The following is a 12,699-nucleotide window of genomic DNA, read 5'->3' as shown; positions in this document are numbered from 1 at the left end:
GATGCTTTCAACAAACTTCCAGTTTTAGATATTATATATACTGAAATATGCCAGATTTGGGGTTTTAGTAAAGGAAACAAATGGCTGAGATGTAATTCCAAATGTTAGTCTAGCATCATTTTATTTAGTAAGGCTGGCATGCTCCCAGATTCCAGATAAGTAGACAATCGTGCAATTATCCAGATAATCTGATCCAAAAAATATTTTTGCTTGAATTTTTTTTTCTTGGCTAGACATATCTAAATTAATTGGCTTAGCCATTTCTTTTACATGGCCTGTGGTGATTCAGTCTGAAGCCCAGGGAACAAACAGAATTCCACCAAGTTTCCTTGGGACATCTTTGGCCATATTGTTGGTAAGAGGAGTTTATTGTACAGAAACAAGGAAAGAAGAGCCAGTAGCTCCATTCCTTGGGAGCTTCTTTGGGTAATCTCTACATCTACATCCATCAGGTTTTCTAGATGAGGCTATGAACAATGCAGGATTTAGGGAAGTGGCTCTAATTCAGTAGATGGGTCCAAGATGGGGGAGCTGATGGGGTAACGTTAGTTTAATTATAGAATTCTTCATCTATTCGCAATTTGCAGTGCCCTGCAACTTCCTGCAGGCCTGGGTTTTCTGAACTTGGCTATGGTGATCCCATTCCTATAGACAGGCTTCCATGGCTTCATGCACGCACAACTAAATTGTCCCCATCTTTGGTCCCAGTGCCTCACATCTAAATCCTCTGATTCATCTTACCTACCAGTCAAGTAAATTTCCAGAACTGTGGCTTTCATCGTTTTAGTTCCCTAAGCACCAACTTTTAGTGGCTTGCCATTTCCTACAGGATAATATTCATAGTGCTCAGCGTGACACTCAGGGCCCTCTGAGATCTGCCCCCAACTCATCTCTTTAGCATTCTTCCCTGTGTCCCCCTAGAGGAAGTCTTTATTCTAGTCACATGGAGCTTCTGATCGGTCCCCTGCCTGCTGTGGGCCATTCTAGACCTCACCTTCACTTGCCTCCTCAAAATGCTGACCTTTCTCTTCCCACTGATCCAGTTCTTCTTGCTTAGCAAGGCCCAGCCTAATTCTGTTTCCTCCTTTGAGATGTCCCTGAACAACGTGGTCCACGGGGCCTCCTTTGCTGTGAGTTAATACCCATCCTTGGCTACCTAATTGGGTCCTGTGTAGGGGCAGCTCTTGCACTGACGTCTTGTTTGGACAATAAACTTTTCTCCTGCAGGTGACATCTTTCCTCAGCTCCATTGTCAGCCCTGTATGTGACACCTCTTTGTATGCTCCTTGGTATCATAGGCTCTGATTGAAAGGCAGGGTGAGAAATTGTGAGCCAAGTTGTAGTTTCTACTCTTTCAGCCACACATTCTGCAGTGTAGAATCCCTTCATCGTTCAGATAAAGACAAATGAAACTCTGAGAAGCCCAAGGGATGAACAAGGTCTCTGACTCATAATGTCCTGGAATGGCTAAGAACTGGTTCTGGGGTCTGAATGCCTAGATTAGAATAATTGTTTTGCTACTAACTAGCTATATGATCTCTCTCTATGTCTGTGCCCTTGTATAAAATGGAGATAATAGTGGTACCCATAGCAATGGTTGTTGAGGAGATTAAACAACAGCATATGGGTAAGGCAATTAGTTCTCGGCATATGGTAAGTGCCCACTTAATGTTTGCTCTTAATTATTATTAAACACTGTGTCAAAAGAATTAAGTCTCAGTCTTCTCTTTCAAGGGAAGTCTCAGTTGACAGTAAAAGCACAGGACTACTATTGAATAATGGACTTTGGAGATGGGTCCCCGTCTCGTGAGCTAGCCTCGTAGGTCCAGGTATGCGCAGGGTGGGTGAATTACAGGGCTGTGCCATTGGCCCATCTACTGGGATGCCAAACTCAATTCTACAGAGACAGTTTTATTTCCATTTTCATGTATCTCCTCCTCAGCCCTTTGACAGGACAATAGTAGTAGCTTGCTAAGTTGTGAAAGGTTGCAGCCAAGTCTTTCTAGCATTAGATATGAGACGATCTAGGATCAACACAGTCTGAGATGTGAACCAGACAAATTGAAATCATACAGGTGAGACAATCAAGAAGTCCAAGACCTGGACTGGGAAACAACCACAGGCATCCCAGACACTCCTGAGCTCCCTGGGGCAGAGCTGAGGCATTTCTGCCAGAACCACAATCTCCTCCCGCCTGTGTGCTGCTTGTCTTTTACTGCATGGATTTGTGCTTAAGTCACCTCATCACCACATTTACGTGGTTTCAAATATTCTACCTAATGGGTTGCTTTTCCTTCAGGCCTACACCTGACACGGGTTGAAGAAGTGCTAATCATCCCCCATGAGGCCGAACTGCAAGACCCCAAGGCCTTTACCCTGTGTTAGACTGGAATACAGCCCACTTGGCCACTGGACACACCTGGAAGAGCCCACCGGGCAAACCTGCCTGCGGGTTGGTGGGTGGGAGAGTTACCTTGAATTCAGTCTCAATGTTGGCTAGTCTGGCTAACTCGTTGCTTAGCTCCAGCGCGGTGAGGACAGGGTCTTCACTGGACAGGGACAAGTAGGCGGCACTTGCCAGTCCCTTGTAGGCGTTCATGCGGGAGCGCGAGTGACTAAATGAGTCCTTCCGCTGCTTCTCGGTGCACTCGTTGCACTTGCAGAAGTAGTCGTGGGGCCGCTCAATGCGGGCGCCCTTGAGCAGGAGGATGTGCACAATCTCATACTCCTGGCAGTGGGCGGCCAGGATGATGGGTGTGATGTCATGGGAGAAGCGCGTGCCGTCCTCGTCGTAGGCGTAGAAGTCGTCGTCCCGCAGCTCCTGCTCCAGCGGGCTGAGCGTCAGGCGCTGGCCCTGCGCAAAGGCCGGGTGGTTGAGGATTGCCTCCACAATGCGCACATAGCCCTTGCTGATGGCCAGCAGCAGCGCGTCCCCCACCCGCGCCAGGTTCTCCTTCTTGAGCAGCAGCTCTGTGACTTCCAGATGCTCATTACCGACCGCCAGCTGCAGCGCGTTCTGCCCCATGTAGTCTACACAGTTGAAGTTGAGGGTCTTGGATTCCTCCAGCATTTTCCTGACCACCGGGATGTTGCCATACTCGGCTGAGTCCAAGAAGCGTTCCTCCTCAGGCGTCAGGCTGGTGCCTTTCTCGTTGAACATGTAGGCGGGACCTCGGATGGCCTGGCGGCGGCCCTTCTCCCTCAGTGTCGTGTGCCGGCGCTGCATGTTTTTGAAGGTGTTGCTCCCCAACCTGTGGGGTGACAAGGCAAAGATGGTGGGTTACTCTTTTTGTGGGTTCCCCAGGGCAGAGCAAACAAAAATTGTTGAGATAAAAAAGGAGGTCATGACTGAAATCTTATGAGAAATTATGAAATTTTACTAGAAATCATTAGCTTATAATTGAGATTAAGAAAAATTGGATAACCTGAACTATTCTTATTCAAAAGAAGAATATTGGCTTAGTTATCCAGCATCTGTGCCCTTTGGGTGGAGGAGTGGCAGCAGAGCTGAAGTGTGGGTTTGCTTGGAACGTAATGGGAGATGGAGGTGGAGAGTGTGCGGTAGTGATGTGGTTGAAACAGGCCAAGGGCTGTGGGTTTTATTTCCATTTGTGCAAAGTTGAGCATGTCACTTAACTTCCCTGTGCTTTGGTACAGTGCTTCTCCGCGCTTTTACCTATACAATGTGGATAACTTTTTGTGTGCCATCGACGCCATAAGAGGATTAATGAGGTGATGTGCATATAGAAAGTGTTCAGTCAATGTTGGCTTTATTCTGTCCCCTCCTGCCTGTTGGTATGCCCAGTTCTCCAAGGGCACTGCCATAGAGGTGGCCACCACAGACACTGCTGCCACTGGCTCAGGTGTGTCACCACTGAGCTCCCCGCATTATGACAAAACTGCAGTAACAGGCAAGTGTGGCCACATACCTCTGTTTCTACATTTAGTGCTATGTTATATGGGGACTATGCTTCCTTTCTGGTCCCCATGCAGCCTAAGCACCGACTAAGGGGTAAGATATAGCAGGGAGCAGGCCTAGACTCATTGCTACTTACTGTTGACCACTGAAGTAGCCCTTCTGAGGAAATTCAGTCATAGCTTCTTAAGATCAAACATGGATGGAAGAATAGGTCAATTGATATGTCGGGTTTATTTCTAACTTGTCGTTGTTTCCCATTGTGGCATAGTGTGGAGGTAATACTAGTCCTACTAATAATAGCAGTTAACATTTCTTAAGCGCCTACTGTATGCCAGGAACTATACCAAGAAGTTAATATACTTCGCATACATTACTTGTGTAGTTCTTGTGTCAACACTATAAGGTAGATATTATTATTATCCTTATCTCAGATGAAGATCCTGAGACAAGTGGGACTGAAGAACAGGATTTGAAGTCAAAAAGGTCTGGAGTAGGCATCCTGGCTCCACCTTTTGCCAGCCTCGTGACTATGGACAAGTTACCTAACCTTTAATTTGCAGGATTTTAAAATGGCGGACTAGGGGCTGGCCCCGTGGCCGAGTGGTTAAGTTCACACGCTCTGCTGCAGGGGGCCCAGTGTTTCATTGGTTTGAATCCTGGGCGCGGACAAGGCACTGCTCATCAAACCACACTGAGGCGGCATCCCACATGCCACAACTAGAAAGACCCACAACTACGAATATATATCTATGTACCGGGGGGCTTTGAGGAGAAAAAGGAAAAAAATAAAAAATCTTAAAATGGCGGACTAAGAGAATAACAGCTATAGTGTAATTTGAGCTTCAGCCGGATACCCCCTTCCAGCTAGCCTTGAAACCTTGAGCAGGTCCCCAGCTCAAGATGCTTTAACTGTTAAATAGAGAGGCTGGACCAGATGTCCCCTAACTCTTTACAAACTTGAACATCTCAAGCTTTTCTGATTCTCCAATTGCCCCTACCCATATCTTCTATTTTCCTTTTCTATTCTAACTAATAAACCTATTATATATTATACTATATTATACTATATTATATTATAATAAATCTATTATATATTAAATAATCTAGTAAATATTATTTGAATAATATGAGTGGCATACATTTCAAAAAGGGAATATCTGTTCTAAAGAGTAAGTACTTGGGGATTTGTTTTGAACTATTTTCCATGTTCCCAATTGTCTTTTTGTTATTGATCGTGTCTCCATGCGTTAAGAATACTCAGTACTTCACTTAAACCAATTGTAAAAAGCAAGCAAACAAAAGTAATCGCAGAGGAAGTCTTTTAAGTTAAACTGAGTGTTTTGAGATTTTAAATTTGGGGCTCCATTTAGGTTTCTGCTCATTTTTCCTTTTGACCTGCTCAAACCCTTTTGGTGTTAGCTCCTTTAGGGGGCCCTGTCTAGTACAGAGCAAAGACTTGGAGGTCAGAATCTGTACTCTAATCCTGCCTAGGCCTGAGTCACACTTCTTAGGAGAAGCTGCTAAATTATTCAGGGGAGCAGTTTCTTCATCTGCAAAAAGTAGAAGGAATAATTATGGGCAACTCCCTCAAAAGGCAACTGTGGGTCATAAATCCTGATTAAAGAGCTCTGTGCTCCTTTAGGAAGAGTGTCTGAACTGCCATCCACTTTTCTAAAGTACACTTTGGTAAGAGATTTCTGGGAAAAAGATTCTCAGGATTCAAGTTGATAAGCTCCTTCTGAGCCAGTTTCTCTCAACAATACTATCATTCCAGGGAGAGAGGCTGCTCACTGATGCCGAAGCAGATTGGGACTGTTTATTGGGAGTCCAACAAAGATCTTTACAGGAGAGAGGGACTCACAAATAGGATGCAGGCATTTATTATTATAGGATTTCAGAAGGAGAGGAAAAGACTGAGTTGAAAGCTAAGCAATTTACTCATTTGTGTTGCCAAAGGGCTTGTTTCAGAGGATGTTATAAACTCAGTTTCAAGGTCTGTCATCTGGGTGCAAACAGTCAGCAGGGAATTGAACCCACAAAAGACTAGTAATCTTTCTAATGGAATTACTCAGCCTGTCCTATGATGAGGCTTCTACCCCTCTCAGGAGCACCTCTCTGGACTTAGCTATCACAACTCAACCCAAGAAGAGGCAGTTTCCACTCAAGAGCATCTGAGCAGTACGCCAGAGATGAAACGTCAGCTATCCTAGAAGGAATTGGCATTGAGCTTGATTCCATGTCACTTTTTCATTAGAGGTCTGCTCAAGAGGGAGAATAGGTCAGACTTCAAGGTCAAGAGTACACAGCTATTACACAGCAACAAGCCATGGAGCGATTAATTCAAAGGAAATATAACTACTGAACCAAGTCAGAGCAGAGAAGCGTTTCACAAGGAACATATAAATACCCTATCTAAATTCAGAGTCCATAGGAATATCATAGACGCTGCAGCCTACAAGCTTAAAGGATGTTAAAGCATCATTTGTTAATTCCCCTCATTAAACAAACAAACATAAAAAACAAGGTATTAGCATTCTTATATTTTAGGTGGAGAAACTGAGGTAAGTGAAGCAAAATGACTAGACCTTAGTGCAAATAATTATCTGCACAAGAGTAGCACATCATATAAACCATGATGCTTCCATAACAATTATGTTTTATCAAAAAAATACACGTATGGCTGGTATTTGTCAGAAGTTAAAGTGTCCTCATCACTTGACATGCATTTTCTTGAATGACCTTGAAAGCAGACACCCAGATGTAGTAAGAAACAAGCCTCTCTTTCCCAGTCTTTAAAACCTCAGCTTTGGGGATACATTTGGATGTCAGTTCTGCTCCTTCCTTGGCAGAATTTGGCATTGATGAAACCTTATGGGCCTTGAAGTCATGTATGCGTATAAGCATATAGTGGGATACACTACTCAATGAAATCGCTCGCACCGGAGGGCGTTTCAAAGCAGACCCTGGAGCCACAGGAAGTGATTCAGCTATTGACAAAGGCCTTTTAACCTCACTGAGAGCTTCTTATTAGCTTTGACTCTCTCTTACCCTAATACCCCTGTAATGATGGTTTTTAAACATTTATTTTATTTTTCAGCTTTATTAAGATATAATTGACAAATACAATTGTAAAATATTTAAGGTATACATTGTGGTGATTTGATGTCTGCATACATCATGAAAGGAATCCCACCATCAGGTTGATTAACAGATCCATCACCTCACATATTTATATGTATATGTTTTTTTGGTGAGAACATTTAAGTTCTACCCTCTTAGCAAATTTCAATTATATGATACAGTGTTATCAATTATAGTCACCATGTATTACATCGGATCTTCTGACCTTATTCATCTTATAGCTGAAAATTTTCACCCTTTTATGAAGCTCTCCCTATTTCCCCCATTAAAACATTTATACACCTATGAATATATTTAGCCACCATGTCCTTGCCATTCAGTCTTGACATTATAGGTAGGCTTTAGCCCTACATTTAATATGGGCTGGAAAAAATCCACAAAAGATGATATGTCAGAAAGATAAAGTCTTTTGATCCCTAATAGCCGATGGCCAAAGCTCTCGCTCATGAATCAGATGTGTTGCTCTGCTGGACAATGCAGATCTTATCACAGTTTTAGGGCCAATAATGAAGAAAATGATTCTTCCTAAAATGCAATTAGCACTTGATTGCCGTTACTTTAATATTTTTCTTAAAAATGAACTTTGAATGCAAATACCTTTTTATTTGCATATATTATTGAGATAATGAGTGATCAAACTCATCAAACACCTCAATTAAGATACTGTGTTTTTCATTTTCCATAAATGCATACATTGACATTTGATGTCATTGAGAAGAAGGGTTCCAATGGAAACAAAACCGTATTTGAGAGGAGGACTGATTATTAAACTCCCTCTTGATCCTTTGGTTGCTATTTTTACCAAGCTGCTCTTACAGATGCATCAACTAGTTGAAGGAAGCCAGATGTCAGTGATCCATGAAAAGTATAAATTCTGTACCCTAAGTCCAGCTGCAAATGAGCACGACCATAGAGCTTTTTGGACACAGGGATTGTGGTTAATTACTGATGAAAAAAGGCAACTTAATCAAAATGTCTATTTAGAGATATTTGTTGTCTATTTTGGAAAATTGCTGCATACACCATAGATCTCCATGGAAATTATCCCAGTCTGAGACCAATTCAGTCTGTCACATTCCACAACTGAACGTAGAGCCACACGAAATCTAGGAGTCAGGTCAGTCACCTAGGAAAACCTACCTCTGGTCTGTGCATCCTCTCCAAGTGTACATATTTTGAGGTTTAGTCAAGAGCAACAGTGATGAAATAGTCAAGTGATTTGGAGTCTTCTTCTAAACCTTAATTCTCTTACTAATAGAAAGGGAATAAGAAAATGTATCCTCCATGTGCCTCAGGACCACAGTGAAGCTGAAATAATGTATATCAAATGCCTGGATACTGTAAAGCCTTATACAAATGTCCATATGATAATGATCAAAACTTACGTATCAATACACTTAAGTAAATGATTATAAATTGGCTTATGTTTTACTCTACACTAATATATTCAGCTTAGCTATTTTTCTAAATGACTACATAATAGTGATAGTTAACATATATTACACATTTGCCATGTACCAGACACTGTGCTAAGTACTTTATATCAATTATTGTTTTAAATTCACACAGATCATAAGTTTAGCTATTCTCCTTGATGACTAATCATAATGATTAACATTTATTACACATTAACCATGTTGCAAGCACCATGCTGAGTACTTTTGTGTATTATCATTTTGAATTCTCATAAACTGCTACATGATATAGATGCTATTGTCATTCCCACTTAACAGATGATGAAATGAGGCTTAGATAAATGTCCACTTTTGCCAAGGCTGCACAACTTGTTAACAGTAGACCCACTATTAGGAGTCTAATTTGTCTGATTTCAAAGCCCATGTTTTTGGCTGGTATGCTGCTGCCATCCATCTTCCTCCTGCATTTTTTATAAGTTTCTTTAGACTGTAAATTTTTCTATTAGACTGCAGGATCTTTGAGGGCAGGAAATTATTTATTTGTACGGTGCATATACCTGCTGCCTAGTACTCCTGATGCCTGGCATTTGGTGCATGGTCAAATAACTTAATTCTTAAATACTTGAATTTGGGTTTGTCATTAAAGAAGACCAATAAAATAGAGATGTTAGTGTTTACCAGTGTCATCCTTCTTACAAATACAGGAGCCATGTAATCCTGTAGCTGCTATTTCCTATTTGTAACTGACAACTTTTTAAGTAAGTTATGAGTTCTAAAGCAAAATTAGTTTCCAGTAAGCTCCGCTATAAATAATGGCCCATAAATTGCTAGATGAGACAGTCAATTTCAGAAGGTGTTTTAAGCCCTTTGGATGACTGTGGCAGAAAACTGAGGCATTCTCACTTTTCTAAAACACTCCTGAAAAATTTTATGTATTTCCAAAGGCTTCCAACTTATTTCTAAGTATCATCTTTCTTATTCTGTTGACGTTGAAGTGAGATAATGCATGTAAATTACAGTGCAGTACAGTAAGTGCTGTACTAACATTGGATAGTATTAATTAACTATTTTAATTTAATATAATTATAATTATTGTGGATCTAAAGCATTCAAGTTCCCACCTAAGCTGGCGACAATAATTTGCTTGTACAACACATGTATTTTAAATAAAAGAAAAAAGATATCCACCTATTTACCCCATGAATATACATGAGTTCATATACCTCACCAGTGGGGTTCTACAGGAAACATGCAAAATATCCTTCTGCTTACCCATTACAATTTTGCGGTGTACTTTCCAAACAGTTCTGCACATGCAGGATATTTTTTTCCATTGCATCTTGGATTGAAAAATATTACCTAGTACTCCCGAATGTTAATAAATGATTTTATCAGCAATTTATTTTTCATCAAATGATATCATTGAGAAGAAGTTATTCTCAGTATTTTCAAACTACCTTACGTATTAACCCTCCAAGTATAACTAGTGCTTTGTGTGTGCTTCTTTTATTCTTCTTTCTTTTTAAATCCTTGTCTTTTGCAACTGGGGAGTTATGAAACCTGATGTCTATATCTCACTGGGTATAGCTCCCAATAGAGTTGAAACAACAAGTTCTAATAGTTACGTATTATTTTCCCCCAAAGATTTGTCTTGGAATAAAATACATATGTGTAACCTTTCAGTTGTTTCATTGACCTCTGTGACAGAAGAGTCTGAAGTGAACATCTACCATCAAGAAAATAAGAGATACTCTTAAGTTGTGAAATGACAATACTGAAAAAAGCATGCTGAATATTTATCTGGGGAAAATGTCAATTGCTTTTCCTAAGCGAGAGATCCCTGGCAGCTCTCATCCAGGATACCACATGCATCCGAAATTAGCCTCAGTGAGGCTCCACATAGTTCTGATTTTTTTCTGGGTTAATTACTGCCTAAAGGAGTTAGCCGGTCTACATGCCCCTAAGCTTAGGTGCGAGTATTTTTGGAAATAAATTTTTATGAAATTATAATTGTGACATAGAACCTTGGCAAGTTGTTAAATAATTGAACCAATATCATTGTTTAAAAGATCTTACAGAGTGAGTTTGAATCATATCCATAATGACTATTCTGGATTAAATGTGAATTCATTCATAAATCTGATTTGTGCCCAGTGCTTCAGAAATAGGACCCACCAGCAGGTGGCATTCTGAGGCAAAAATTCACTCAGTGCCACAAGACAGGGTCAATCATTATTGCCTCTTTCAAATCTACCCTGAATCCATTAAGCCTTTAAATTACAATTAATGAAAATAGCATCCTGGTTATGTCTACTCAATCATACTTAAGTGATTACAACTTCAAACTTAAAGAGGGAGATTCTGTTTTCCAGAGTTTCAAAGCTTGTGTCAAAACCCTGCCCAGATTACATCTCTTATTAAAAGCGTTTTTGTTTTGTTGAAATGGGTGTCTAAAGGACATATTTTCAACAAAAAAGAGGAAAGAAACATAGCAATTGCTTTCTTCTCACCCATCATCCTTTAATGGTGACTACTTTTTAGAATACAGACTTCTTCTTCCTCCTACCCCATATTTGTGTTAAGATAAATACAACCACAAAAAATATCGAATTAAAAGGCTATCAGCAGTGAAGTAGGAGGAGAAGAGACAAGGCACATATTCTCTTCTAGGAATAAAACTGCACTCCAGCACAAAAGGACCGAGCTACCAGGATGAGTTGTTTATTTCTAAATGGCTTTGTAAACTTAGACTTTCAACGAAAAGTGAAAAAAAAAATTCTCTATCAACCCAACAAATAAGAAAGATTTCTGATCCAGATTTATATCCAAAAAGCCGAGCAATGCAAAAGAGGAAGAGGGCTAATAAATAAAAGTTTAATTCCATATTTCAGCCAGAAAACAACCTCTGCTGAAAAAATCAATATGAAAGAATCATCAGAGCTGCTTACATTGAGAGTGTAATACGCAGACTTGTCGCTCCTCTAGATGACCGGAATCCGGTGTTGAGTCCTGGGAATCTGGCTCCCCATGGTTGGTAGCGGAGGAGATGCCGCTCTCCGTGGTGCTGAAGTATAGAGCTGGTCGAGTGAGAGCTGGTCGAGAGAGTGGAGTTGTGAGGATGTGAAAGCGCGCTCCGTTGTCCTTTGTGCTGCAATGGTAAAAACCCGCCTTCCGAGGCCGACCCGCCTTACGGTCCCTTTCCTAATCTAGGGGAAATTTCCCAGGGAACATGACGAAGAAAGATCTGTGTGTGAGACTGGCATGCAGCGTAGTGATGGGTGGTTATAGTCCCCACCCCCTCTCCCAGACAGTAGCTTTGAAAGGACGGTAGCAACTCTGCCTTTCTACCATAGCTCTACAGGATTTTTACCTGCCCCCTCTCATGCCCCAGCACAGCACAGACAGCACAGAACACACACACACACCCCTCAGTTATATAAGGTAGCAGGTTCTGTCTCCTGGGGCAGAATATTCATCTGTTTAGATAAATGAAAAATGAGAAATGAACTGGTTTCCAACCTGTTGTGTCTGTGTGTGTTTACAGAAAGGGAGTTGAGAAGAAAACTAAAACCAGAGTAACCTGAAGAATGACCAAAGTGGTTTCCTTTAGAAAGCTTTGAGGTCACATCCCCCTTTGTCTTCCGTAAGTGATGTATCTTCTACCTGTACCCTTTTGTTTCATGATCTTTTAGCATTGTCTAGGATCAGGAAGAGGTCAGTGGTATAAATAAGTTTGATGTTAACAACCAGACTTTAAAAGCATTAGCTTTCCATTTGTAACTTTTCAATTTTTGAAAGAAAATTCCTAATGCAAAAACCCATTTTTCCCATACTCCACCCTCACCAATTGCTAGGTTAACAAATGGTCTACAATTCTTAAACATTAAAGTATTTTGATGGCCTCATTGGAGAGAAATCTCTTTAATTGAAATATCGCCTGTGTGAGAGAAACCAGAATTACTCCCAGGATCTACCTGGGTCACTGGACAATAAATTGGAGTGCTTATTCTTTGAAACTAACTCATGGGTTAACAACTGAACTCTGTAAGGACTGTCTATGTGTGCAAATGCAATATTTAGGATTAAAGAGTTGGCTTATAATGTATTTTGTACAGTGCCATTCTAGGTTTATATGCAAATGAGATTGCATTGGTTCATTAATATGGTACTAGCATTTTATCTGGAAACAACATGGTGTGTGGGTAAAGACCTGGAATTTCCATT

At 40.8% G+C, this 12,699-nt stretch overlaps 1 protein-coding gene across 1 annotated transcript in view; it reads right to left on the bottom strand.

Moving 5' to 3' along the window:
- TRPC7 (transient receptor potential cation channel subfamily C member 7) overlaps positions 1-12,699 on the bottom strand; it is a 294,982-nt gene that overhangs the window by 120,185 nt on the left and 162,098 nt on the right. Inside the window, exon 3 of the mRNA XM_046667789.1 lies at positions 2,474-3,251. Coding sequence (XP_046523745.1) covers positions 2,474-3,251 — 778 coding nt within the window. The remainder of the gene's footprint in view (positions 1-2,473; positions 3,252-12,699) is intronic.

Source organism: Equus quagga, chromosome 7, assembly GCF_021613505.1.
Source record: "Equus quagga isolate Etosha38 chromosome 7, UCLA_HA_Equagga_1.0, whole genome shotgun sequence".
NCBI lineage: Eukaryota > Metazoa > Chordata > Mammalia > Perissodactyla > Equidae > Equus > Equus quagga.
The sequence above is the reverse complement of the archived record's forward strand: the minus strand, read 5'-3'. Positions and strand labels throughout refer to the sequence as shown.